General features: G+C 36.4%; 4 protein-coding genes and 1 long non-coding RNA gene across 6 annotated transcripts; 3 read left to right on the top strand and 2 right to left on the bottom strand.

Annotated features, from left to right (window-relative positions):
- The first annotated feature begins 1,253 nt into the window (after positions 1-1,253).
- On the top strand, positions 1,254-3,251 carry LOC103950721 (mitochondrial import inner membrane translocase subunit TIM13). The gene is made up of 2 exons (XM_009361944.3): positions 1,254-1,448; positions 2,927-3,251. The coding sequence occupies exons 1-2, from the start codon at positions 1,335-1,337 to the stop codon at positions 3,074-3,076; spliced, it is 264 nt and encodes an 87-aa protein (XP_009360219.1). The 5' UTR covers positions 1,254-1,334; the 3' UTR covers positions 3,077-3,251.
- A 6,466-nt stretch (positions 3,252-9,717) lies between these two features.
- Positions 9,718-12,290, top strand: LOC103950717 (protein DMR6-LIKE OXYGENASE 2). The gene is made up of 4 exons (XM_048589537.1): positions 9,718-10,015; positions 10,509-10,756; positions 11,142-11,463; positions 11,884-12,290. The coding sequence occupies exons 1-4, from the start codon at positions 9,791-9,793 to the stop codon at positions 12,127-12,129; spliced, it is 1,041 nt and encodes a 346-aa protein (XP_048445494.1). The 5' UTR covers positions 9,718-9,790; the 3' UTR covers positions 12,130-12,290.
- A 525-nt stretch (positions 12,291-12,815) lies between these two features.
- On the bottom strand, positions 12,816-17,141 carry LOC103950718 (metal tolerance protein 1). 2 transcript variants are annotated; one of them, XM_009361942.3, is made up of 2 exons: positions 16,848-17,141; positions 12,816-15,493 (listed from the first exon to the last, which is right to left on the bottom strand). In XM_009361942.3, the coding sequence occupies exon 2, from the start codon at positions 15,491-15,493 to the stop codon at positions 14,228-14,230; it is 1,266 nt and encodes a 421-aa protein (XP_009360217.1). In that variant the 5' UTR covers positions 16,848-17,141; the 3' UTR covers positions 12,816-14,227. The 2 variants fall into 2 exon arrangements, with proteins under 2 accessions (XP_009360217.1, XP_048445493.1); XM_048589536.1 differs by lacking the exon at positions 16,848-17,141 and adding an exon at positions 16,082-16,438.
- Positions 17,142-19,880: 2,739 nt separating this feature from the next.
- On the bottom strand, positions 19,881-21,733 carry LOC103950719 (50S ribosomal protein L11, chloroplastic). Its single transcript, XM_009361943.3, has 4 exons — positions 21,474-21,733; positions 21,226-21,398; positions 21,069-21,132; positions 19,881-20,235 (listed from the first exon to the last, which is right to left on the bottom strand). Exons 1-4 carry the CDS (start codon positions 21,709-21,711, stop codon positions 20,024-20,026), a joined length of 687 nt encoding a protein of 228 aa, XP_009360218.1. The 5' UTR covers positions 21,712-21,733; the 3' UTR covers positions 19,881-20,023.
- Positions 21,734-21,894: 161 nt separating this feature from the next.
- LOC125479785 lies at positions 21,895-26,411 on the top strand. The gene is made up of 2 exons (XR_007260261.1): positions 21,895-25,932; positions 26,030-26,411. It is a non-coding gene; the product is annotated as an uncharacterized LOC125479785 (long non-coding RNA).
- The last annotated feature ends 1,581 nt before the right edge of the window (positions 26,412-27,992 follow it).

Raw genomic sequence — 27,992 nt, 5'->3', positions numbered from 1 at the left:
AAATCTAAAAAACTGAGGTGTATTCAACTAGAATCTTAAGAAATTTTCTTTTTACAAATCTAGGTGTATTTAGTCGGGATTTTTAGTGATTATCTGAAACTTTAGGTATATTCAATTAGGATTTTAAAAGAGAGTATAACATTCCAAGTGTATTCAATTAAAATTGATTTTAAAGGATTTTAAAGATGGGGAATTCAAGGGAATTTGAGAGATTTCGTAGTGTATTTTATGCATTCTCAAATCTTACCTCTCTCCTTGAAATTTTGAAAAAATTCAAATAAAATAGTACATAAATTTATTAAACTCCATCAAAATTCATGAATTTATAAATCATTAAAATCTTTAAAGATCTCAATTGAATACACCCCCGCATAAGCTAAAAAGGTAAGAATTGATGCTTCCCCGATCTTATAAAAGTATTTCAATCATGCTCTAGTTTATGTTAATTTTCCGCTAAAATGACATTTGGAACTCCTTGCAAAACTATTCCAACCATATTTTGGAGTTTACAGATTTCTAATGATTAAAAGCCAATAAAAATAAGACGTATCAAAATGTGAGCATTCATCATAAAAATCATTTGTCAATAGAAGGGAGAATCCTACGATTAATTATTCAAGAATGCTTCTCCTGGATGCCACTTGGATCTGACATGAATTGATAATAATACAACATTATATCATCTTGCTTTTTAAGTTGTCCCAACAACGAAATAGACTTTTGATGATTGCTCCAGTGGTTAAAGTATGTCTCTTCAACCGAATGAGGATCCTCTATGGATCCTCTTTGTGAGGATTTAAAGTATCATATAATTGTATCCGTTCATCGTAAATTATGTTGTCACTTTTCGTTAGATATTATTTGTGTTCAATTGTAAATAAAAATTTTAAAATGATTTTTGACCACACAATATATGACGAATGAACACTATTAATGGATTTCTGAGATCCTCACAAAGAGGATCCAGAGAGAATCCTCATTCTCTTAACAGTTCAACTTACTATGTTCCGAATTCAAACTTTCTTCCTCCTATCAATAAAGACTTTCGGGTTTCGACCCACTAATTGAAAACTTAACAATGGACCTTAGAGGGCTTAAATAAACATTCAAACCCAATAGGGCCGAAGGTAGAAAGATTAGGCCTTGAACCAGAAGCAATCAGATTTCCGAAAAGCATATTTTGGGCCCAAACTCCAAAATCTGTCGAAACAGGGGCAAATAGAAATAGCACCGAAAAGGGGGGTTGGGTTGTGTAGGGTTTTAGAAGAGAGGATTTATACAGGGTTGCCTGTCTCTGTGGGTTGTGGAGGCGAGAGGAGAACAATTAGTCAGATATGGACTCGTTTTCATCACCGTCACTCGGCTCTTCAGGCCAATTCAACCCTGACGCCTTCAAGGACCAGCTTAAGAACCAGCTTGCTCAGGCTTATGCCGAGGAGTTCCTTGAGGTACTTCTCTCTCTATTTCTTCAATTTATGGGGGTTTTAAATTTAAATCATTATGTTTTGTATTGGGTTTATTTGTAAAGATTTAATCTTTGAGTTGAGGTACAAATTAATTGATTATGTTGTTCACTTGTTTTGTGATTGTTTTAGAATGCTTACCTTCTTTTGTTTGATGTGTAATTGATTGGGGTATGGAATTCGTAATATCAGTTTAAAACTGCAAACGTAGAGGCATTAAGGTATAAAGTGTTGTTCTTTTGATGCTAGTTGTTCGGGGTGAGGTTGTCTGGCTATTTGTTTGATGCGTGGTATAGGGACACCCTATGTTTGAACGAGGGACTATAAAGTTCCTCGAAACTTAATCTAAATTTGTTAGGAATGCATTAAAAAAAATTGTTAATGACTATGCAATACACTGTAGAACTTTCAAAGTTCCATTGAAAGTCTTTTGTTTAGTTTCTTTGTAGTGTTTTAGTAGTAACATTGTAGTGCTTTTTAACAATTGATTCTAAAGTTCCTTGGTATTTTGAAATCCCCTTATCCAAACATAGGTTGGTTATTGTTTGGCTTCTCAAGATTGAGTAGGAACTCCTACTCAAAAACTCTTCGTGTTCGAATTATAGAGCTTTGTGCTTGTGATTGGAAATGTTCACATTATGAATCACTTTGTAAAGATATCTCTGCAAAACTAAGGTCGTTTAGTCAATGTATTGTAGCAAATACATAGACGGTTTGTAATGCTTTTGCCAATTATGTTCATCTGTTTTTATACAATTCAATGATTAAACGACCTTATTTTTAATTGATATTTTTCGTTGGTGATCTATATAGAGTGATTTATAATACGAATGGTTCCGATCATAGACACAAAGTTCATGAATCGGCAACAAACAATTTTGATTAGGAACTCCTACTCCTCCGTTAAGTATCCAAGTATTGTTCAATAGCTAATGCTGCTCATCGTGCCTATATTTCTTTTCCCCTCTGATTTTCCTTGTGTTTTCCAAGCCTAGGCTATGAGCTGATTAAGACACACACATATGCAGCGTACATGTATGCATATATTCCTGAGGCGTCATATGATTAAATATGAGTTGCATATTCTTGGGAAGTTACCGTAGGAAAAGTTCCCTAATGTTGGACGTGAACTATGTATTTACTTGCAATCTCAGTTGTGGGCAAATCCCCCACCAAATTGCATGTGAATGTGTTCCTACATAGATAGCTTAGATGAATGTGATGGTCGGTGAGTGTTTCGTATATCTCCATGTGTATGCATATGCTTAGAGATGAGGACCTTTCAAGGTCTTAAAACATTGTCACGCCATCATATGTTTTCTGTACCAAATTTACAGGCGGTGTTATTTGTCACGGTATTGAATACCAAATAAACTTCTTCGTGTTCTTAGTGTTTTTCTATATGCTAGTACCTCTTTTCTTTCGCTGTCTTTTCTTCTCCCAAATCGTTTTCCATTTTTCAGACTCTGAGGTCAAAATGCTTTGATAAGTGCATCACAAAACCGGGAACAAGCATTGGTGGGAGTGAGAGTAGCTGCATCTCTAGATGTATGGATCGCTACATTGAGGCCACTGGCATCATCAGTAAAGCTCTCTTTAGTGCATCCCAATGAGATTACGGGGTGTAAATTGCTTTCTTGACGCAGGTTGATGTTTCCAGAGAAAATTGCTTTCGATTTGTATTGTATCTCGAAGATAATATTTTCATTGGAACAGATGTTCGATTCACATTACTTGCGGATTTTTGTACTTGAATTTTAGCTATTGAGACTCTCTTCCTCCGTCCCACGTCCTCTTTCCATATTGATTTAGATCTATCTGCTCGGTTGGAAGTTCTGTTGATCGATATGCTAAAACTATACAACGAATGCATAAGTAACGGATTACCAACTTCTGTGCATCCATTGGGTTTGGTGTTACCTAACGTTTTTTTTTCTTTTACCTAATAAACTCTGATCTTGTGGCTGAAAAGAAAACCTATGATTTTTTTCTTTAAAGTTGGCTCGAAAACTTTTGAATGTACTAATACCCCAACGAACCAATATACAACTAGGGCAGTGCTAGGATCAGTCGTTTTGGTACATGCATATGCAATTGCTTTGATTCTGGCCTTTGCTGATTGATCCTCATTCCTCACAATTTGATGCTTATAAGCGACTGAACAAGAAAATATGCATGACACATATATCGTTACAATGACGTCATTCATTAATAAAATAAAAATATGGGTAAATTTTACTCTACATGTCGATAAGATCGACAAAACGTGAAATCGAATTTTGCTATCCATATCGTTCCTCTTCGAACAACGGTTTAAACCAAAAGGATCACATCCTCTATTTTTTTGGTCTCATTTCTCTGTCTCTGTTTTTCTTTTATTTTGGTTTACATCATGGAGATGGTTGGGAATGACGTTTGATATTGTGATGTCACTTTGATTACCTCATTCATAATATCACGCTGACGGAGCTGATTAGCTTGTCATGGTAATTAGATTCTGACTACGATTAAGTGTGGGCCACCCCAATTATTTTCTTTTTTTTTCTTTTGAATAGGAGAGCCTAATTATTTTCTTGTTGGTAAGGTTTTGGATACTAAAATTTTAAATTAAATGATGTATTTCTTATAAAAATATAAATATGTTAATTAATATTTAATTATCAATTTCCACGTCATTATGTTTCCATTTTATTTCTTCTTCGTGATGCACTAGGGATGAGGATCCTCTCATGATCCTCTTTGTGAGGATCATATGAACCCTCACATTCTACCCATTCATCGTACATCGCGCGTTTAATTTTTGTTAGGCACTATTTTAGTTTAATTTTAAATAAAAAAATTCAAATGATTTCTAACTACATAATGTACGATGAATGGCTAGAATTTGAAGATCCTATAATCCTCACAATTTAGATCTGGATAGATTTCAAATCCCATCAAACACTTCACTGTCATCTGTCACCGATGGGATCCCCACAATTTAGATCCGTATAGAATTCAAATCCCATCAAACACTTCACTGTCATCTGTCACCGATGGGGATGGCGGTGCCAACGCATTGATACGTGTTTCTTCTGTCACTATTTTTGTTGTCCAACACTTCATTGTCATCTGTCACCGATGGGGATGGCGGTGCCAACGCATTGATACGTGTTTCTTCTGTCACTATTTTTGTTGTCCATTTCTTCTGCCAACTCATTTTTCTATTTTTGTTGTCCATTTTGTTGTCCATTTCTTCTGCCAACTCATTTTTCTATTTTTGTTGTCCATTTCTTCTGCCAACTCTCTACTGCCGGCCCAATAATATTGATTTTGGGACATTCATTCGTTTAATTAATTGATTGATCTCTTTTTTTGGAAACCTTAATTGATTGATATTGATTCATTATATAAGACGTTTTAAATTCAAAATCCTTCACCTGCAAAATAAAATAATTACGTAATTAAATTGTTAACTGATTACGTTCCACATTTTACTTCGCATGCTACAATTTGTGTAAAAAAAAATTGAGACAGAAAGAAAGACACGTCTCTAAAATCATGCACAGTCCGTTTTTATTCAACACATCTTATTCAAATGAAATTATGTTGTTTTATATGTGTGTGTATAGAAAATCTTTAAGGGAAGGGATTTTCATTTCTTTTTTATAAAAATGGGGATTAGTTGTAGGGTCCACACCACATCAAACTTTAACGATTCGAACCGTTTATTTTTCAAGTTGTACCTCATAAATCATCCTTGCAAAATATTAGCCAAATCGGAAATGTTTAAGACATCTAATTAAGTTCAAAGAAATTAACGAATATTTTGTTATATAAGAAACAATGAAATTTTATCTTGATAATTAAACAAACAAATGAGTTCGAATTGAATTGACTTTTTGCAAGGATGATATATGAATCAAGACTGACAAAATAGACAGTTCGAATCGTTAAAATTCGATGTGGTGTGGACCCCACATCTAATCCTCATTTTAAAAAAAAAATTGAAAATCTATTTGCATAAAAAGTGACACATCCCGACCTGGATTGTCCACTAGGACTCCGAATCGAGTTGTGATGGCCGATACCTGGAAGGTGACGAAGTCATAAAGTGTGGTGATGTGGAATATGTGAATAAATTTAAACATAAATGTGCCTAAACACAAGAGTGCACTATGAGCGAAAATGAACTCATTTCACATGTGACGTCAGAGTATAAATAAAGTACAGTAGAATGGATTGAAAATCATACCATCAAAGGTAATCTCCAATACCAAGAGTTGCCACGAATCCTCATCGATACGAAAATTCTGCTACTAGAACCTGGAGGGATAAAAAAAAACAAGAGCGAATGGCCTTGAGTATAAAGCTTTAATAAAGACCTTCTAAACAATATAACCCCTCGTTGTACTACCTGTATAGTTTCCAGGAAATCATACTACATATAAGTATGCAGTCAAGTGTAAATCAACATTAAATCCAAGAATAATCCAAAATCACTACAAATCGACAACAACATAATAAAATCAGGTGCTCATTAATCTATGATAACCCACGAGCCGGAGTTGCCTAACGTAACTTATACGACTCATAAATCAATCTATGATAACACATAAGTCAAAGTTGCCTAATGCAACATGTACGACTCATAGGCAACCTGTACGACAGTGTCGGAGTTGCCTATTATTGCAACCTATACGACAGTGTTGGAGTTGCCTAGTATTGCAACATGTACGACAATGTCGGAGTTGCCTATCATTGCAACCTGTACGACAGTGTCGGAGTTGCCTATCATTGCAACCTGTACGACAGTGTCGGAGTTGCCTATCATTGCAACTTGTACGACAATGTTGAAGTTGCCTATCATTGCAACATGTACAACACTGTTAGAGTTGCCTATCATTGCAACCTGTATGACAATGTCAAAGTTGCATAAAACATAAATATAGTCATGCCATCAATCAATCATTTCGAAAAACACCATAAACTCACATGAACTTACCTACGCGTCCCGCGTTCACCTTAGCACTTCAAGGCATTCACAACAATTATATGTAGATAATATGCATATGGATATGCCATAATGTAATCTAAAACTCAACCATATCATAGTATTTTAGATTATATAAATATATATATGACATGGCATAAAATGCATAAATCAATTTAAAAGCTTTTGTGGAATTATCAATCATATATATATGATAAAAAGGGAAAAACCCACTCACCTGAGGTTCGCGCTACGATTCCCTAGCACGAATATCAAGACATCACGAACGATCTTCACCTAGAACAATTATTCAGTCACGTCTCAGAACTCTTATCAATAGAACACGTAATTTACATAAAACATATCCCAAGGACGTTCTAGAATGATTTGAGACCCATTGACCAAAAGTCAACCGTCGGTCAAAGATCAATTGTATGGTCCACAACCCTATACAGCTCAATCCGGAAGCTTTGCATCTCGGATTTCTGTTCCGTAACTTCCAAAGATCCACATTGTGCTTCTAAAACATCATACTAAAGTTTCATTACGATCCAACGGTTGGATCTCCGCCAATTACCAATTCAAGTGGAGGTTAACATTTTATTTTACGAACTTACAAATCTTATTCAGGAAGATTCGTACGTCAAATGTCCAATCTGTAAGTTTTTCATATCCTCAAATATTACCTACTATATTGTATTAAAGTTTGGTTACGATCAAACGGTAATGTTCAAGTAGCGGTCTTTATCAAAACTATGTTCAAACGATGAGATTTCATCAATCAAACTTCAGCTATGGAATTGAGGTGTCAAAATTAGCTTAGAAAGGTCAGGGGATGACTCGGCTTACGAGCCGCCGCCACGTGCCGCCGCACATGGCGGTCGATCGTCCCGATTCGCCGAAAAATTCAACTATCTCCAAAAATTCTCAAATTCTACGGAAATGAAGATCTCAAAGATTAGAGAAAGTTTTATACCTGTGACCAAGTCCAATTTGGCTGGGAAAGGCTCAAATTTCACTCAAACCCGCTAGAACCCTAAAATAGGTGAACTTCGATTCTCCTACCTCGGTGTTCCAATGTCTCTACCACTGGTTAGGTCATGTTCCTGGGTTCAAAGGGAGTTGATTAAGGGTAATGGTGGGTGGTGAAACTCACCAGATCAGAGGAATCACCGTCAAGAACCTACGGGTTCTCCGGTGAAGTTCTACCGGTTTAGGCCTTAAAACCCTTTGATTTTTTATGGAAATGGTAGATGAGAGGTTGTGTAAGAGGTTGCAGGTGATGGATGGGTGTAGTTGGCCTGAAAAAATGGTGGAGATTGGCCGAAAACAACTCAGGTCACCGGTGAGTTGTGGTGTGCACGGGTTGAAGAAATGGGGAAAAGATGTTTCTCTCTCTCTCTCTCCTCTGATTGGTTGCTTCTCTTCTCCTATTTTCTAATTGGTCCTTACCCTTTAATCTGATTGGTCAGTCTTCTCACGAGGTGGGAGTTTAACACTTTATAAACTAAAATATAAATAACCACTTTCAAACGTCTGTAACTATACCGTTATAATCTGAACTCGTAAACGACTTTTGCCTCTGTGTTCGTACCAACGAGTACTACACCAATGCGCTAAAGGAATAAGTCATACATTTCTCTAGATGATGCTCCACGGAAGTCAAAGTCTGTGCCTCTAGGGGCATTTTCGTCAATTCCCTCAATTAAAATAAATAAAAACGTAAATTTAGGGACGGGTTGTCACAAAGAGCGTGTATGTGTGTGTGTGTGTGTGCTCCACCGAAGTCAAAGTTTGTGCCTCTAGGGGCATTTTCATCAATTCCCTCGATTCAAATAAATAAAAACATAAATTTAGGGACGGGTTGTCACAAGGAGCGTGTGTGTGTGTGTGTGTGTGTAATATCATAATAGTACTAACCTTTTAAAAAATTCAATTAAAAAAATATTTCATCCTTCTATTTCCCGTACTACTTTTTATTTATGAGAAATGCTAAGAAGACTCTCTTAAAGTAAAATTATTTATGAATTTTTCGTTGCTTCATGTTTTTGACAGAATATTTACAATATTAACATGAAAATTGACGTTAAACTGTGAGGTACAAAGAATTAATAAAAAATCTCCTTCACATTTCTCTTCTATTAAATTGAGGCTTTTAAGCCAAAATGGTCCCTGAGATTTTCTTAACATATAACTTTGGTTCCTGAGATTTAAAATCAATAGAAGTAGTGCCTAAGATTGTCCACCATCCATTATTTTGGTCATTCCATTAAAAATCTATGTTAAGTGGTCCCTGAGCTTTTTAATGGAATGACCAAAATGATGGATGATGGACAATCTTAGGGACCAAAGTTATGTGTTATGCAAATCTCAGGGACCAAAATTATGTGTTATGCAAATCTTCAGGACCAAAGTTATGTGTTATACCCTTAATTTAACGGAATTTTTCAACGGAATGACCAAAATAATGGATGGTGAATAATCTCGGGGATCACTTCTATTGATTTTAAATCTCAAAAACCAAAATTATATGTTATGCAAATCTCATGGACTATTTTAACTAAAAAGTCTTAAATTGAATATTCCTTTAAGTTGCATTAGGGAATGACATAGCAGAAAGATGTCATTTGCTTACCTCGCATAAATCTGCCTGTACTCCATGGTGAGAAGTTGGTGGATCTCCATCACATGCATCAGCAACAGTTGATGCATGGCGACCTGACAACTAGAACAACCAAACCCAACTCATTTTTTGGGGCCGAACGTCTTAAACTCAACTCACGGAACGGAGAGACACGTACAGTATACATCTGTATAACTAATGGTTTCTTTGCATTGCTATATCTTTATAGAGAAAGGGCAAATGGTTAGGATAGATGAGATAGACGAGATAGACACATCTGTTAAGTTATATGATGAGAGAAATATGAGAAATAGATGTACTCTATAGTGAAAGGGCATATGCTTATGATTGCTTAGATATAAAGATATATCACATAATAAGAGAGAAAATAAACTATACTTCAACTAAATAAAAAAATAATTAGTTTTCGTCAATTTGATTTATGCAAAACACGTGAAGAGAGATACAAGAAAATACTTAAATAATAATTCAATCATCAATGTTCACATTGTTTGGTTTACAAAATTTAACTTAGAAATTTGACCTCTCTAGCCATTACCCTTCAAATCATATATATAGTTCTTAAACTAATGTGACAATTTTGGGGAAAAAAAAACATTTTCTATATAATAGTGCTTCCTCATATTCTATAAAAAGGGATAGGGATCCAAAGCCCCGTTCACTAAACCTGCAAGTTTCCTTAGTTTTGCAACTTTTCTCTTCGTAAGCAAAATGGCTTCCACAACAAAGCTACTGCTCACAGACCTCATGTCTGGTGTGAACCATGTCCCTTCAAACTACATCAGACCCTTCTCCGACCGTCCAAATCTCACTGATGTTCAGACATCAGATGCCTCCTCCATTCCTCTCATTGATCTCAAGGACCTCCATGGCCCCAAGCACTCTGATATTATCAAACAGATTGGTCTAGCATGCCAAATTGATGGTTTCTTCCGGGTAATAATTAACACACACACACACGCACACACACATATATGTATATACTTCGGGAAATGATTTCGACACACTTTTTTTTCTTTTGCATACCTGTTGCTTAGTGCCTTTGTTTTTCCTTGTATATATATATCCCACCACCTTATACTTAATTACATGTTTAGTCTGAGTACGTATATGAGTACTGTTAGTCTTACTATATAAAATAACAAAATTATGCACCAACCTTTTTATTACCAGGTGAAAAATCATGGAGTTCTAGAGACAATGGTAAAAAACATGTTGAGTATAGCAAGTGAGTTTTTCAAATTACCAGAAAGTGAGAGGTTGAAGATGTACTCAGTCGTAATTTGAAAAACTCTCTTGCTATACTCAACATGTTTTTTATAATTGTCTCTAGAACTTCATGATTTTTCACCTGGTAATAAAAAGGTTGGTGCATAATTTAGTTATTTTATATAATAAGACTAATAGTGATATTCCTTTTTCTTACCAGGTGAAAAATCATGGAGTTCCAGAGACAATGATCAAAAACATGTTGAGTATAGCAAGAGAGTTTTTCAAATTACCAGAAAGTGAGAGGTTGAAGATGTACTCAGATGACCCTTCTAAGACCACCAGGCTCTCCACCAGTTTCAATGTCAGGACTGAAAAACTGTCCAACTGGAGGGACTTCCTTAGACTGCATTGCTTCCCACTTCAAGACTATGTCCAAGAATGGCCTAACAATCCCCCGTTGTTCAGGTAAATAGGGGGTGCCTCTTTCTCATCGTCTTCTGTTAGTACTCAAATATTCAAACTGACTAGCGTTCTCTTACCAAACTTATATTTGTCAGAATCTAAACAAATATACGTAGTCTAACAAGAGCATATTATCCAAATTGAATTCATTAACTTAGTTAAATAGGGGTGCCTTTTTGTAATCATCTCAAGTAGCGCTCTTTTGTCAGCTCACATTGCGAAACAAATGCTCATCTTGTCAAAATTGAATATGAACTAGAGATCTTGACAAAAAACCAATTAATGATCTACATTCATAGTCTGACAAGAGAACATTGTTCTGCTAGAGTTATTTTATTAATAAATTAAGTCATACAATTGAATGAGCTGGCACTTTGTTTGTTTACAGGGAGCAAGTGGGTGAGTACTGCACAAGTGTGAGAGGATTAGTGCTGAGATTGCTTGAGGGCATATCAGAGAGCTTGGGCTTGGAAAAGAACTATATTGTTAAGGCATTGGGAAAGCAAGGACAGCATATGGCTTTGAATTACTATCCACCATGTCCACAGCCAGAGCTGACTTATGGATTGCCTGGACATACTGACGCTAACCTAATTACCATCCTTCTCCAAGATGAGGTGCCTGGGTTGCAGGTCCTTAGAAATGGCAAGTGGGTTGCTGTCAACCCCATTCCCAACACCTTCATTGTCAATATTGGTGATATGATGCAGGTAAACATTATATCCGTCTAAATATCGAAAATTTTACTATGTTTTGATGTATCCTATTAAGCGAGAATTTTGGCCTTTAAATTTTAGTTACTGGATTCATGATGAAGGATCTAATGGCCAAAAGACCATCTATGATCTAGTGTATAGAATTTCTAAGAGCATATTAAAAAAATCCCCCAAAATATTTTCCATAATTGATCCCTGTCACAGCGCATGAAATCTTGATTTTTTTTTTTTTATCTTTGTTCACACCTAAATGGTTACATGAGGAGAGAAATAATAGATGGTTGCATCACACTCGGGATGGTTAAACTCATTTATCCCTAGCAAGGGAAACTTGGGACAAAGTTTTTGTGACATGTACATGAGTAAACTGTAATTGAATTTTAATTTTTTTTTTACCATTTTATTTGGTATTAGGTAATTAGCAACGGTAAGTACAAGAGTGTGCTGCATAGGGCCGTGGTAAATTGTAATTCGGAGAGGATATCGATCCCAACTTTCTACTGTCCAGCACCAGATGCAATGATTGGGCCTGCCAAGGAGCTCATCAACCATGACCATCTAGCCATGTTCAGGAACTTCACTTATGCTGAATACTTCAAAAATTTCTGGAATAGAGGACTTGAAAGTGAATGTTGCTTAGACTTGTTCAAACCCACATGAACATGTTGTCTTTTTTTAAGTGCAAATATTACCTTAAAATTTGTTCTATATATCTGGAATAGTTATTGAAATTATTTCGACTATTGCTTTTTCTTAGGTTCATTAATATATATACGAATTCAAATTACAATCTATAAAATATGACCATGATGTTGATATTATTGATGTCGATTCGAATTTGCTACAACTATTAGTTTTATTTGAGAATATGGCTCAAGGCCATGACTTGAAGAGCTCCTTACTTTGTTCAATCACGAGTTGCCATGTGTTATGTTTCTGGTTAATATCCAAGTATTCAAACTCAATAAATAGTTATTTAACTCATTAAAGGAATAGAAGAAAATAAGATGAGAACATCTGTGAATGGGGGAGTGAGAATCCTAGAGCTTGGGCCAAGTATAATACTTGAGGTAGAAACACAATGGTCATCCACAATACTTTAGTGTCGAACTCGTTTTTCACATAAGTCAAAGTTGAGACCTCATGCTTACGAAATGTTCAGAAAAACCACTAATCCATGATCTTTTAATTAAAAGAAAATACGCGACATCTCTTTGTTTTCTAGAAGAAAACCGACTTTGAAATAAAAAAACATTGTGTAGTCAAGCCTAGAAAGACAGAAGGTAACACAGATTAGTCTCATGTCACAAATTCTTCAATTAGCAACTAAGAATATCAGAATCTGATGAAGTTGAAAACCCTTTTCACCTTTCAAGTCTATATAATTTTCACAGCAATATAAACCAGTATTCCAAACAAAAAATCGAAACTCCAAAAGAAGGAAAAAAACAGCTGAAAATCTCCACCATTAATGGAGAAGAGGAAGCTCACTCCCAATATGCAATGCAATTGGTAAGCGGATCAGTATTGCCCATGGTGCTTAAAGCAGCCATAGAGTTTGGTGTGCTTGACATTATACACAGAGATTGCCCCGGAGCCCTGCTTTCGCCTTCCCAAATAGCTTCTCAGCTTCGATCTCTCCGCAACCCAGATTGCAGTCTGACACGTGTGCAAAACTTTTTCCTTTTTTTTGTTTTTAAACGAATTACTTCGGTATACATATCAAACTATGATTTACAAGTAAAGAGCTGAACATGTTCTTTTCTTTTGCATCATCAGTGCGGTCATATTCATGTCACCATTTCTGCAGGCACCATTTGAAAGATGCAGTTTTGTTGGGAGGGCTCCCATTTAGCGTGTTAAAAGACTGCGGTCATATTCATGTCACCATTTCTGCAGGTACCATTTGAAAGATGCATCTTTCAAATGGTTAGCATCGGACAATCTCGTGTTAACTGTTGGGAAGCTGTTAATGGCTTGAAGGGTGTCAATGCAGTATGAGATAAATTTTTTGGTTAGCATCAGACAATCTTGTGTAGCTCTTCGTAGTTCACTTTGCTTTGCTAACTTACGGAAGAGTTTTGCTTCAGGTATAGAGCACACTGCAGAAGATATGTTTGTGAGGATTCCGAAAGGCAATGCTATTTTCATGAAGGTGAGGTTTCTGAGAATTATTCAATTCCTTATTTATAGAGCATGTTCAAAAGCAAACATCTACTTTGGATGAGATAATCCTTTTTGTCAAAATTTTCTATACTAGTCTTACCCCTACATTTTAGTTTTGTGTTCAAATCGATAATACCCCATATCATTCGACTGGTTGCACTTTCGACAACTTTCAACTTCTGCAAATGACGATCGATGCTTGATGATACTGATGAATTGCTAGAAGTTTGTTTCAGTTTGATGTGTACCTAATGAATACCAATGCGATGGAGAAGGAGAGCAGAGAGAATTACAAAAGTTTGGGAAAAGAAGCAGGATTTTCAGACATTCAAGTTGCTTGTTCTGCTTTTTAAGAATATGTAGTTTCCAGTTGGAGATGTTTCGTTATTGTAATCTTTTGTGTTTCAAAGACATTATGCTAAACTTTCATGCATTCACAAGATAAGTAGATTTAAAAACAAGGAACTTAAGAGCAAACCAATGAGATAACAGATTATGATCTGTCAACTGTGGGGAAAAAATTGAAGTCTTAAAAACACCAGACTGACCTAATTATAACGGTTGGGCATAGACAAATCGTCTCTCTCCAGCATTACTGTCGCTCTATCTGAATCGTTACATGACTGATATTATATTCTCTCTTGATGTAGTCTATAACCTTTTCCAGCACCACATCAGCATTAGCATCCGACTTAACGATAACATGACAAGCCATTAACACCTTCCCAACAGTTATTGCCCATATGTGCAGCTCGTGAATGGCAACTACCTCGTCCATCTCGCAGAGACCTTTCTCAATCTTTGTGGCATCAATCTCTCTAGGAGTACTCTCCATCAGAACCTCCAAAATGTTCCTCAACATCCGGATTGTTGTCGCCAGCACAATTATTGAAAATGCAAGGGTACATATCAGATCAATAATCTTCCACTCAGGCTTGTACCAGATAATCCCTCCACCAATCATCACTCCAATACTCTGAATGGCATCGCCAAGTACATGAAGATAAGCCCCCTGCAGATTGACGTTTCGTTGCTTCTTTTTGCCTACTTGTTTCTTTTCACCTTCAGAGCTATGACTGAGCAGAGGTTCTGAGATGTTAACTACCTCGGTATGATGGTGTTTGTCATCATGATTCGAGTGCACCTCATGATGATGAATATGATGATGAGAGTGATGTGTGGTCACGGTAATCCCATGGTTATGTGTGTCATCATGATCCTCATGACTATGATTATGATCACCATGTCCATGACCATGCCCACCATGGCCATGTCCGTAGCCATGCCCATGTCCGTGATCATGCCCATGATCATGACCTAATAAGAGTGCCATGGCAATATTCACCACTAAACCAAACGCAGAAACAACAAACATGAGAAAGCCTTGAACTTCACCAGTGTCATGGATAAGTCTTGCAATGGCTTCATAAACAAGGATCCCAGCAAGCAGCCAAATCATCTGAATGGAAACAAGAGCACCAAGTATTTCAATCCGGAAGAAACCGTAAGACTGACGAGGAGTTGCCTCCCATCCTGATGCCCAAAGTGAGAACAAAGAAATTGCAAATGCAGCAACATCTGACAATAAATGAGCCGCATCAGTGAGAATTGCAAGACTGTTGGCTTTGATACCCCCAACAACCTCCACACTCATGAAAATGACACACAGGATAACCGCTATCAAAAGCTTCCGCATGGACGCTGACCGTTCCTGTGCATCTTTGGAACTGGTTTTAGCATCTGAAAATCCGCATGGTCCATCTCCACAAATTTTTCTCCCACCCAAGCTCATATCCATATCTTGCACATCACCACATACTTCAATCATATGCGAATTCCCAGAATTTTGAGCTTCCATCTGGAAGGCAACAAGAAATGTAAAGAGACGGGGCCTTAGTCAATTTTATAAGGCAAATGCTGTAAATCTTTGTTAGATATAAACATACAAATCACATGCTAATTAATAAAAAGAAGCTTGAGAATACAGCGGGAGAAAGACAACATAGAGCTAACTCAACGAATACAAGACAGCAAACAACAACGATATAAAGAAAACAAGCACCTCAACAAGTTTCTCATTGGCTGTCCTGAAAATCAATAGGAGCAAATGAAATATGCGTTTTCTTATGTAACCTCCCTAACTAGTTTATTTGAATAACAGCCGCCTAACAGAATACTCCAACTGTAGACAAAGGTTGTAATGCACTCTGCTCAATCCGATATTTACCCAACCATCCTCCATATATCCAAATCCAACCTACTTAATGTACATTTGTCTACCAAACAAATCATAATCACAGGTTCAATAAGATTATAAACAGCTTTTACAAATACTGCACTTCAAATCCGAAAATTAGCTCATAAGCCAAAAGTGCAAGGAGTTTACAACCAAAAATTTGCAACAAGAATCAAGCCAAGCCACAAACAATTGAAGGGAGAAAAGTACTGAAAATTGTATTTGGTATTTTTCTGTGTAGAAGCATTTTAGGCAGTGCTCCTTCATGTACGTCAAGCACCGTGACCCTTTCGACAACAAACATATGGTATGATTCGTCTGAAGCAACAACAATATACATCACTACAACATTAATGCTTATACAATAACCACTACCTACTTAGTTGAAGAAAAACACAGTACAGCTACCGCCTCATCACGGAAATTCGATTCAGATACATTATACATAAGAATAAACTGAAAAAAAAATCACGAGGCAAACATGAAACAATATAGAGGAGAGGGTATGATTGAGCAATCCTCTGTCAGCAAAGTCCTTAAACGAAAAAAATTAGAACAAAATCTTAAACTTTCAGTGAGAAGCAAAGCAAAGGACACCAAGCAGACAAACAGGGAATGCGTACCTTAATCAAAGAACATAAAAATCATATAAATTATGGAAACTGATCTTTCAAAAACCCAACTTGCAAGCAAGAAAACTTTATACTCATGGGCAACGTATGCATTAACACAACCAACAAAAATCACGAGACCCTTCAAGCAACTTCACCTAAAAAGTGAAGAAAAAAACAGAGGAAAATCCAAAACATGTAATCCAATCCAATCCAACAGAACCCAAATGAGATAACATTGAAAACTCTAACCCTCCCTCGATTTCAGGATCTGGGTAATCGAAACGACATCGGATTTATGGATTTCAGCACATAAAAATCGAAACTTGAACAATGACATAATGAATTCAGATAGAGAGAGATACCTCTGATTGCAGTACTGCTCAATAGGGGGAGTGGAAGCAGATAATATAGGCGGATCTTTGGTTTTATACAATTTGACCTACAAAAGAACGGCGGGGGTCCTCAGATTCTCAGAATATTATTGAGGCTTGGAACTTGATATTGATGGATATATATATATATATATATATTCAAAGATAATGGGCTGAAAATCCCAACTTTGTGTTTCAGATAGGTGTAAAAATTAGAGTGTAGAGTCTCGGGTTGTGTAAATATTGGCTGTCCTTTTGATGATGATTTGCATTCCTTGTTTGCTTCTCAATCAATGACAATAAAGGACTGATTTTATTATTTTGCTTTTAAAAGGCTTTCGGCTTTTGGGCCGCCAATCACTGGATTGTTTTTTTTTTTATAGTCCTTTCAACAGTCTAATAACATTTTAATAGTCGCTGTCTCTTTAATGATTAGTTTTATACTAATACAATCAGAATCTGACTCGTTAACGAATTCGTATACAGAAAGGAATTAGAATCAGATTTTTGTTAAAATTATTTATTTAAATTTTTAGAAATAATGTTGAACTATATAAAGTTATTTAGTACTTTATGTCAATCGGAATGAATCAATTTGATTACTAAAATGCTTTTATTCTAGTAATCTATTTTATATGCTAATTCTTTTATTTTGATTTATTTTTTTGGTAAAACTTTTATTTTAATTTCGTGAGAAAACTTTAAATTTAATTATTTTTTACTTGTGTTTTATTGATTGAACAAAATTTGGTGTTAGGTTAATGAGAAGACAATCTTGAAATTTAAGAAATACAACGGGGAGGAAAAATCTATTCCGGCTTCTCCAACAACCCGGAATTCAATTCTCTTCAAATGGTAGAAAATCCAATTATTCCAAATTTTAGAGTAGGATTCTAAAATTTGTGTGGATGCTACTAAAATTTTTAATTCCCAATATTGAGTAAATATTGGAGTACTCCAATCGAAATTTAGTGTCTTTTTTTTATTCCGATTACCCTTTTGTAAATGTACCACAAGTTTTATACAAACTAAAATGCAACATATGCATTTTTTTTTTCTCTCTTAATTTTTGAAACACATACATGCGTGTGTATGGTATCTTTTTTTGTGCATACATTCAATCGAATGATACCCAACATATCGTTTCCCCCGCAAAACATAGAAGAGGAGAGAAGATAATTGTACCTTGGTCCCAAACTAGATGATTGTGGAGGTTTTCTGTGAATCTTCTAACAATATTGTCGATTTTCGTTTTTTGCAGGACCAGTGGGAATACAACCATTTGAATTATGTGAAGAGGAAAAGAGAAACGTTTATCGTATACAGCTTACTTTTGTTTTACAAATATGTTATTTCTATGACTTGGACTTGTGATCTTTCAGTAAAAAATGAGCGACATTTCCATTGCACTTAAGTCATATTAAGTAAAAATTTGATAAATTTATCGATTATTCATCCTTGTTACATAATTTAGTTCTGACAGAACGCCTTCTTATGCGACTTTGTTATGAAACAATAGGCTTTTCAGAAAGAGAATTGTTATTGGCACTTCAAAAATCTCATTTTGCACTCCAATCTTTCTATAATTAGAAAGAAAAATACACTTTAAAAGCGTAAAATGAGACTTTTGGAATGTTAATAATAATTCCCTTCAGAAAATTCAAAAAAAAAATGCAAAAACATCTTCAACATCTTAACTTTGAGTTCGCATTATTAATTTATCAGTTATTAAATTATCAAAGTTCTACTATAATTAGTACTTTAAAAAACGAAAAGTATAGTGTGGATAAAGTGTATAAATCAGCACTCAAGTATAATCCTAAAAAATTAAATGAATTTATGAAGAAATAGCACTTTGAGTTGGTTATCAGCAATGTTATCTTCCGCAGCATGCGGATGAATAGTCCATTTTTTCAAATGTCAATTTTATTGTTTGGTCAATGGCACAATTATTAAACGCAACGCACACACAAAAAAGGGAAAATCAGACCTGGCATGGACAATTATAAAGGGATTAGGATTCTCTTCTCTAATATTTTCATCCTCTTTCCTACCTTCTTTTTATATTTTATATTTTGTTTTTCTTTTTTTATAAAAAATTAATATAAGATGTTAACGTGATTTAACCGTGATTATTTAAATAGAAAGAGAGAAAAAAAGAAAAGAAAAAAGAAATAAGGGAATCCTACTCCATTATGAAGCAGGGCAGAAAACAAACTGGTGGACGACACCCATATTCCACCGAGTCTTATTCAATTTATAAATCCAGATTCCAAATCCAAATAATGAAGCTGAATAATACCAAAAAGGTCGATTGGTCGTTAAGGTCTGCTCAGTACATTTCGGTTTGATCTCTCTTTCTTTTTAGTGTAAAATATCGTTTGTATTTATAAAGTTCACCAACATTTCTTTTCTCTTAAAAAGGGGACCAGCCAGTGGCTTCATCATGGCCAGTATTATGGGGGCTGGAAAGACTCACAGAGACAATTCGACCTTGCCTTGCCACCATTGTACGATTTACCAGCGTCAAGAATTGAATTCAGGACTTGCCATGTGGAATACGAACCTGGAATTCGTCTCCAACCACTAGGTCACTTTGTGATGGTTCCTAACACTTCTCTTCTCAATGTTGAAAGAAATTTCAAATTCAATTTCTTGATGACCAGATAATTACCATCAACTAGGTTACAGAGTGCTTGAATTGTAAAAACTCAACCCAAGGACCAGGGGATCTAAATCACTCATTTTAAGTCCTACCCTCATTAACCCATGGCCCACCTTACACAAATCAAAGGTTCGAATCTCTCTCTTCAACGGTCCGGATCTCCTGATCCTTGGACTCTAGAAACAGAGATCAGGAAAGGATCTCAATTCCCTCATTCCCAGTTGATCTCAGGTTGCTTGAAGTAGAAGTCAGCTTTCGCTTTATCTTCCAACAACCGCTACAATGGACCCGGAGGGACCCAAAAATACGGTAAAAAGAGGTCAAGAGAAAAGAAACCACAGCAATATGGAATAAAAGGATGAAGAATTAGAATTTTATAACCAATAACGAAAACTGGAGGTGAGAGTTTTTACATGCTGACTTCCATCAGTCCTGTAGAATCTTACAATATATGATTTAAGAAACAAAGCCTAATCGAGGATACAAAATGTTGGGAGCAGAATTACAGCAGAGCTTCCTTCTTTTTGGGTTCTAGAACAGGAGGGTCGACATCGATCCCCATATTAGCTGCAGTGCCTGCTATGATTCTCATTGCGGATTCTATTGTCGTGCAATTCAAGTCCGGCAGCTTTTCTTGCGCAATTGTTCGCAGCTGATCAATGGTGACCTTTCCCACTTTCTCCATCTTCGGGTCTTTTGAACCTTTCTCCGCTCCTATATATCATCCGCAGCATTGATAAACAAGTATTGCATCGTTATGGTAACCAAATTCAGGCAAGGAAGAGCTTTTAATGAGGGCAATATTGTTATGTGACTGGTCCTACGATGAACATAGATGAGGTGACAATGATATCGGGACATTGTTGATACTATGTTGATATTGTGGGTTCTTAAATAAAGAATGAGCGTCCTACACAGAGAACTTATGTACTATAATAAACAAGCCGAACTATTTCAACCAGTCGAGAATAGTGATAGTTCTCAAAACAGTGGCTCAGACAGATATAATCAAAACCAATTAATAGGTCAACTTCATCTAATCTTCACTCTGGAAATTATGGTAGCTGCTCAAGTTTATGGTTCAATCGAATGAGATACTATTCCGAACTAATTGCCAGATGAAAACTCAACGGCCATATCATAACGGCAAACTCCACATTCCTCACATTGATCAAATTTTCTTCATTTTCTTCATGTAATTCAAAATGCTTCCAACTTTTAACACATCAAAACAAATACATGAATACCTATTTGGCAATAAATACGGCCAGCCAGCCATGAAAACATAACACCAATTTTCATTCCACTACTTTCCCTCATTTTTCACGTTTTTGTTTATTGATAAGATATAACATTCTAGAAACAACTTGAGAGCACGAAATACAAACAAAGCTTATCACAAGAACATCTGCATTTATCCACTGATTGAGCAGCAGCAATTACAAAATAAACACGGTAACATATCTTCCGGTACAACGAAATGCCAATGCATGAGCAACACATCAAACAGATAGAGGGCACAATGATAGAACAGAAAACAACCATACCTGCAGCCTTAAGAAGCAAAACCGAAGCAGGTGGGGTCTTCAAAATGAAAGTAAAACTCTTATCCTGCCATCAAAAAATATGATAACAAAGTCGCAATCTTACAAAAAGTAACCAAACATTTTGAACAATTATACCAAATTCGTAACACAGACTAACATCATAGACGGTGATTTCAACTGGAATGACATAGCCAGGCTTGTCCGCCGTCCTGGCATTGTAATCCTTACAAAAAGCCATGATATTTACACCCTTCGAACCCAGCGCCGGCCCAACCGGCGGAGCCGGAGTCGCCTTCCCGGCCTCCAACGCCAGCTTTATCATTCCAATCACTGCAAAACCGAAAACCCATCAACGAAACGAGCTCAAATTCGTCGGAGACGAAACGAATAGGGAATTTGAAATACCCTTTTTGGCTTTCCCGCCGGGCTTGGCTTTCGGCGGAGCCATGGCGGTAACGCTGAGGCGCCGCCGGGTCTGGAATTGGAGGGAGGTGGTGGGGTTGGAGGAGAACATGCTGCTTATGCTTATCGACGAGCCCCAGAGGGAGGAAGAGAGTTGAGTCTTCACATTGTCGCGGCCGTTGGTCTTCTGAGAAGAGATAGGGGAGAGGACGTGGTGGTAGGTAGACACGAAGGACGCCATGGGAGAGGTTTGAGTTCACTGAGTAGAGTCTCAGGAAGGGAGGCAAAGTTTTGGATAAAACCCAGTGGACTCCTATCTTCCAAGAGACGACCGCAATCGCTACAACGCAGAGCAAACGACGTCGTAGGGAGCAGAGTAGTTGCTTGCTGGTTTTAGCGGGTGGCAGTTTAACAGTTAAATACGTTTTGGGCTGGGATTTACGATTGCAATCTGTTCATGGCCCAGCCTGAGGTGAGCAAATTGAGTTAAACGGGCCACCTTATGATGCGCCTAAATGAAACTTCAACTATCAATTATCATCTGATCGTCGTGATGTAAATCATTTAAAAGCTGGCTTAAGCCTGGAGATATGCTAGAGGGTATGCTTGGTGACTAGGATTGGATTGTAGTGAAGTGCATTAGATTGGAGAGAACAACACTATCTAATCAATTGTTTGGTGATAACAAGATTAAAGTAGTTGGATGAGTTATGTCACGAGGTCGAATTAGCCCACTGTAATTGCAATGGAAAAGTTTCTTCTTTACTAATCCATCTCCTCTCCTTCCAAGTTAATCGTAATTTTTTGATTTCTTTCTTCAACATACAATGAAAATAACATCTTTACTATATTTTCCGTTCCAATATGATTCTTTTATACCAAACACTCAATTTGGTGTGCAGGTTAAGACAAGATTGGAATTAAGTCTCATTCCGTATATGTTGGCCACTTGTCCATTTTAATGAATCAAGTTTCCATGTCATTAGTATTTGTCATGTTTTGACCAGTTCGCCAAACAAGGCACAATAATGTAATCAATACAAGAGTGTCCATGAATTTCTCTTAAAAGGGACATAGTTCATTAAGATAGTGTTGTAGGCCTATTTAACTGAAGAATATAGAAGGAGAAAGAGAGGGTGCGGTGGGAAGAGAGAGAAGAGAGAATTAGTGAATTTTGAGGTGTGTATTATCTCACTTCATTGTGTCTTTAATTACAGTAGTAAGAAATGGAGAATCCTTACCTTTTTATGTAATACATCTTAGTTAGGACACTATCTAAAAGATACTATAGAATTCCATAACGATTTACACAATCACATTTTTAATTAAATTAGGAGACCAACCCACTCCCCCTGAGTGTGTAAATGCTCAAACAAAATGTCTTGCCTGGTCTTTAGTGATGAAAGTAAGAACAGTTGATGAAGCTGTCAGCATAACGAGCGAATGCAAGCTCAAAACAAACAAGAATGTATAAGTAGTAAAACTCACAAAACCTCGTTATGGTGAAACCAGTGTAGAATAAAAACTCATAATCTAAAGAGAAAAAAAAAATTGCATGAAGTTAAAACTAAACGCCTTTAGGACGCATGTAGAATGTACACAGAGGTACGACCAACCCCGAATGAGAACCTCGTCAGCTAGCAAGAACCTAAATGGAAAAATACTCCTAATCGTAGGGAAAATAGTACATTAAGACCAAGTGAGTGCACTTTTGGATACTCCTCTTAAGTTTGACAAAACTTCCAAATGAGAACTACAAACAATTCAAATCAGACAACTTACACATAGCAATTCTTTGAACAAGTTTCTGGAAAGTATACTATGGCAATGACTTTGTAAAGTTGGCTAGGTTGTCCTAGGAATAGATTTGCTTGACTTTAATTTTTTGATGCTCTTGTTGCTGATTTGAAAAGAAGAATTTATGCACAATATGATTGGTGTTGTCTTATTTGATGTATCCCTTTTTATCTGGTCGATATAGGCAGTATTATCTTTAAATCATTGTAGGAACATCAACGACAGAAGAAAGTCAGCAAGTGCTTTGAATATGCTCCATGATGGCTCTCAACCAGAAGCATTGTACGAGTAGCTTCATAAGGGCGAGCATTCCCTGGTCCTAGGAGAGCACTAACATCGAGGTGCAGCAATGATGAGCAGACTACATAAATATACGTATGCCATAGTGATTTGATAGTTCTAATCAACATACTAACAGTCATAGCCGTAGATATAATTATGGCATCAAAGATTATAAGCACACCTGTGCATCCTGTATGATGTAGCATATTTCACAAATTCTGTCTTCTCGCTAATTCTTATAAACTTTAGTCTAATCCAGGCATACATAGGAAATTCTTTTTCAAATGCATAAATGGAAATTATCAATCACATATAAACTTTAGTCTAATCCAGGCATACGTAGGAAATTCTTTTTCAAATGCATAAATGGAAATTATCAATCACACACACACACACACACACACACACACTATAAAAAGGAAAAGACCCACTCATAGATCATGTCGTTGAGTCAAACCCGTTCGAACTAGAATAGCTGAAGTCACCGATAATAATCGCATTTAAGCATAATATTACGACCCATTAGTAAAACTCCATTAAAACAATTAAATTTGAGAAAGCAAAGTGCAAATTTGAAGTCAAGACGTAGAAATACGCTAAGAAGAGTCACTGGCAGATTTTGTAAAAAGTTAATGAGAAAATCAAGGACAAACCCTAAAAAGTCAACTGATACGCCTTGATGGTCAACCAAGTTAAAACTTTGGAATTTCACTAAATGGATGTCAAAAAATGAACTCGGAACATCGAAATTTGCCTAGGAGGGTTCTCGAAAATTTTCTGAAAAGACCAACCTAATATTCCAAGAATATTTTAGAGAATATTCCAAGAATATTCCAGAGAATATTCTGAGCCCAAGTCTGAAACGGGCCGGCCTGGGACAAAGGCCGAAGGGTTGGGTTTATGATTTGGGCCGAGTTTGGCTGAAGCCCTACTATTTTTTTTTTCTTTTTTTTTTTTTTTTTCTTCTTCTTCTTCTTCTCCGGCGGGTGGACAGCAAAATAGAGCTCCAAAACTTTAACCATAATTTACCATTTAATTACCAAAATGAAGTTAAGAGGGTAGGGATTTGAATTATACCATTGTGGTCCCTTGCCGTGGCCTGATCTAGCCGGAAAAAGCCTGCAAAAGGCCCGGTTTCCTCATCGGAGACTGGGGAACTTCCCCTCGCACAATTTCCGTAGCAAAACGTCACCAAAACATCACAACGTTACCCTAATCGTATTCTAGAACATGATCGAAGAAGGTTTAAAGAGTTTTCGAAGCTTACCCTCGCCGGAAATTGCGAGAAATCGCCAGAGAGATTCTTGAACAGTGGCGGTGCCACTGTGCAGAGAAAGAAGGGGGAAGAAGGGTCTCTGCCTGGTTTGGAATCGTGACTAGGAAGGTTTTTTTTTTTTTTTTTTTTTTGTTAATTTAGATGGTGATCGTTGGTGACGATGCTCGCCGGAATGGCGAGTAAGACCGGAGGTGGTGCTCCCGGTGTTGCAGCAAGGGAGGAGTCTGAGAGAAAGAGAGAGCTCGTCGGGAGAGTTAGAGAGTCTCCGAGCATAGCAGTCACGGTGGCCGGCTCGCCGGAGTGGTGACAGTGTGGTGATGGTGGTGTGGCTCGCCAAAGAATACGGTGAGTGGGGTGGACGGCCTCAGCGCCGGTAGTTGCAGAGAGAAAAGAAAGAGAAGTCGGGAAAGGAGAGAGCTCAGAGTGCTAGAGCGAAAACACATGGCAGCAAGAGAGTGGTCCCAAAAATTAAAATAAAAAAAAAGAGTCAAAAAGAGATAAGATCAATTCCATCTCTAAAGATTTTATCCACTCAGTGAACAGTGATAGACTCCAATAAACAGTAATATGCCAAGAGCATCTCTATTCTTAAAAAAAAATAGCCTAGTCAAATTTATTAAAATATTATTATTATTTATTATAAAATAATAATTGTATTATAAAAAAAAGAAAGATAAAGTCATCCCTCTGTACCCTTCCTACCAACCGGTTCTCTCCCTCTCTCTCTATTTTCTCCCCCTCTCTCTTTTGCAGCTCACTCCCGTGAGCTCTTCTTCTCATTCCTCTTCAAAACCTTCAACAAATCAAACACAAAATATTATTTTTGTAATCCTTGGAGCTCAAGGAACCCAACCATGGCCTTGCATGCAGCATCGGTGCATGGTGCGAGATCCCACCATTGAAGCCAAGAGCTTGAGCTCTCAATCTCTAACCCAGGTGATGTTTCTATCACTGTATCGTGTTCTTGAGCTTTAAATCCTGTTGTGTTGCAATTTTTGTGGTTAATTTGAGGGTTTAATTCCCTGCATGTGATTCCGACAAAGGAAAACGGACAACTCCGACGAGTTCAAGGTCCAATCTCGGTGAAATCTCTTGCATTTCACCTGGGTAAGTTCTCAATTCTATTCTTATGGTTTCTAACATATAAATCGTGTTGGAAACCTTTGTGTTGATGCAAACTTGCTGTCAGTGCAATTTTTTTCAGATTTTCTGTCGAACTCGGGCCATCATTTTCAGGCCATTTGCCTTCTCCCTCCGTCGCTCCATCCATCGCTGACATCACCACGGCGTCATATGGGCCGGTCCCAAGGTCTGTCAATTTTGGGCTGGCCTGGAGACCAGCTTGGGCTGGATGCCAGGCAATCCTGTGGGCTGGAGGGACTTCCCTAGGTGCCGGGCCATTTTTTTGGTTGTGTGCCGCCCTATCCCACCCCCAGTGGAAGTGCTCTAAGGGATACAGGGACAAGGGTGATATGAGACCCATGTGGGTGGATCCCATCATGGAGAAATCTTACACAGAAAAATTAATAAAATAATAAAAGGGTGTTTATCGAGGATAATGAATTTATCAAAATATTCTTATTGAACTTCGTAAGTCCATAAAATCTTCGTCGTATCGTAGCTGTAAATTGAATTCTGCTTGTACTCAAACGTTTATATTATTGAGTACTTTGAAAATATGCTAAGATAGTAGCTTGTACACGGCACGAAAAGACGGTCAACGAAAATCAACCTCCTTGCTCTAAGGGCATTTTCGTAAAATTACTCTTTTGAAATTTATAAAATCGTAAAATTAAGAACAGATTGTCACATATGCTACTTTCCCAAATCCCTAAATTTATTCCAAATTAAAAGTTGTAGAAAAAGTAAAATAAAAAGTATAAACTGTTGTATTGCATTAATTGTATCCATATCATACCAAAAATTTACCTTTTTTGTGATATATATATATATTTTGTATTAATTGGGAAGTAAATTAATTTGTTCCAATTATTAAAAAAAAATTATACTAAATCCATATTATATATTTTGAATCAAATAACACTTCTCTAACTTGTAGGTAAATTACTTTTCATGTATTGTTACATATATTATTCACGTTTTATTGTTGTATAAATGTAGGTATGACATAATATTTTTCAATATAATACATCAAATTACATTTCTTCTTGTTATGGGTAAATTATTCTCCATGTATTAGTGAAAAAAATATATTATATTACACATGGGGTATAATTTTTTTGTAGGTAAATTATTGAAAATTAATTTATAGGTAGGTAAATTAATTTGTTCCAATTATATAAAATATATATATATATATACACACACACACTACACCTAGATTATATATATATATATATATATATATATATATTTTTTTTTTTGAGAAAACCCAGATTATATATTTTGATTCAAATAACATTTTTGTATACATGGTAGGTAAAATGTGTAAAGTAATATGTAATTAATGAATTCACTTAGGTTGATCCTAATCACTGGGTTTTTTTTTAAGTAAAAAAATTATGTCGGGTTTTATATGAAAAAAAAATTAAATTTGAAAGGTTAAAGTTAAATTTTCAGTATAAACTAATCATATTCTATCAATAACCTTAATTGTAAAAAAAAATTATCACCGTATATATTCCAAAAGCCGCATTCTTTATAGTTTGGACATTGTAATCATAGAAAATGCACATGGTTTAGGTGCAGGCAATGCCATACCTGTCACCAATAATTTGTAATCATAGACAATGCATTTGGTCATATGTCACTTTCTTCAGCTATTAATTTAATAAACCATAAACCAATAATTGGTTTCCTTTTTTTTGGAGAACTAGAAAGGGCAATTCCAGGGCCGAAGCCAAAGGGACAAGGAGGCCTACAAGGAGGCAACAACCAGGGAAAGCAAACACAGAGCAGTGATGGGGGTACAAAGGCAGGAGACACTGCATCAAGTGTAAGGGTGTCAACCCCATCACTACCGCAACAAAATTAAAGAGGACAACGGAGACCATCCTTATTCAGGACATGCACCAATAATTGGTTTCTTAGGCGTGCTACTACTTTGGCTTTACACCAATCACGGTCAACAATGACCTTTTTCTTGTATTGTTCTGAAAAAACTAACCTAAATGCACAAAGATAAGAAAACCCATATACTTAGATAA

Source organism: the organism of the source record quoted next, unplaced genomic scaffold (assembly GCF_019419815.1).
Source record: "Pyrus x bretschneideri cultivar Hongxiangsu unplaced genomic scaffold, Pyrus_bretschneideri_v1 Contig3, whole genome shotgun sequence".
NCBI lineage: Eukaryota > Viridiplantae > Streptophyta > Magnoliopsida > Rosales > Rosaceae > Pyrus > Pyrus x bretschneideri.
Note: the sequence above shows the minus strand (reverse complement) of the source record. Positions and strands in the feature narration are given on the sequence as shown.

Coding starts and splice junctions, on each gene's coding strand:
- LOC103950721 (XM_009361944.3), top strand. CDS start 1,335: ATGGACTCGTTTTCATCACCGTCACTCGGCTCTTCAGGCCAATTCAAC. Junction 1,449..2,926: donor ATGCCGAGGAGTTCCTTGAG/GTACTTCTCTCT, acceptor TCCATTTTTCAG/ACTCTGAGGTCAAAATGCTT.
- LOC103950717 (XM_048589537.1), top strand. CDS start 9,791: ATGGCTTCCACAACAAAGCTACTGCTCACAGACCTCATGTCTGGTGTG. Junction 10,016..10,508: donor AAATTGATGGTTTCTTCCGG/GTAATAATTAAC, acceptor TTTTCTTACCAG/GTGAAAAATCATGGAGTTCC. Junction 11,464..11,883: donor ATATTGGTGATATGATGCAG/GTAAACATTATA, acceptor ATTTGGTATTAG/GTAATTAGCAACGGTAAGTA.
- LOC103950718 (XM_048589536.1), bottom strand. CDS start 16,138: ATGAAGGAGCACTGCCTAAAATGCTTCTACACAGAAAAATACCAAATA. Junction 15,494..16,081: donor AATACCAAATACAATTTTCA/GTACTTTTCTCC, acceptor GTTGCCTTCCAG/ATGGAAGCTCAAAATTCTGG.
- LOC103950719 (XM_009361943.3), bottom strand. CDS start 21,711: ATGGCGTCCTTCGTGTCTACCTACCACCACGTCCTCTCCCCTATCTCT. Junction 21,133..21,225: donor TTGAAATCACCGTCTATGAT/GTTAGTCTGTGT, acceptor TTTTGATGGCAG/GATAAGAGTTTTACTTTCAT. Junction 20,236..21,068: donor TTTGCTTCTTAAGGCTGCAG/GTATGGTTGTTT, acceptor GATGATATATAG/GAGCGGAGAAAGGTTCAAAA.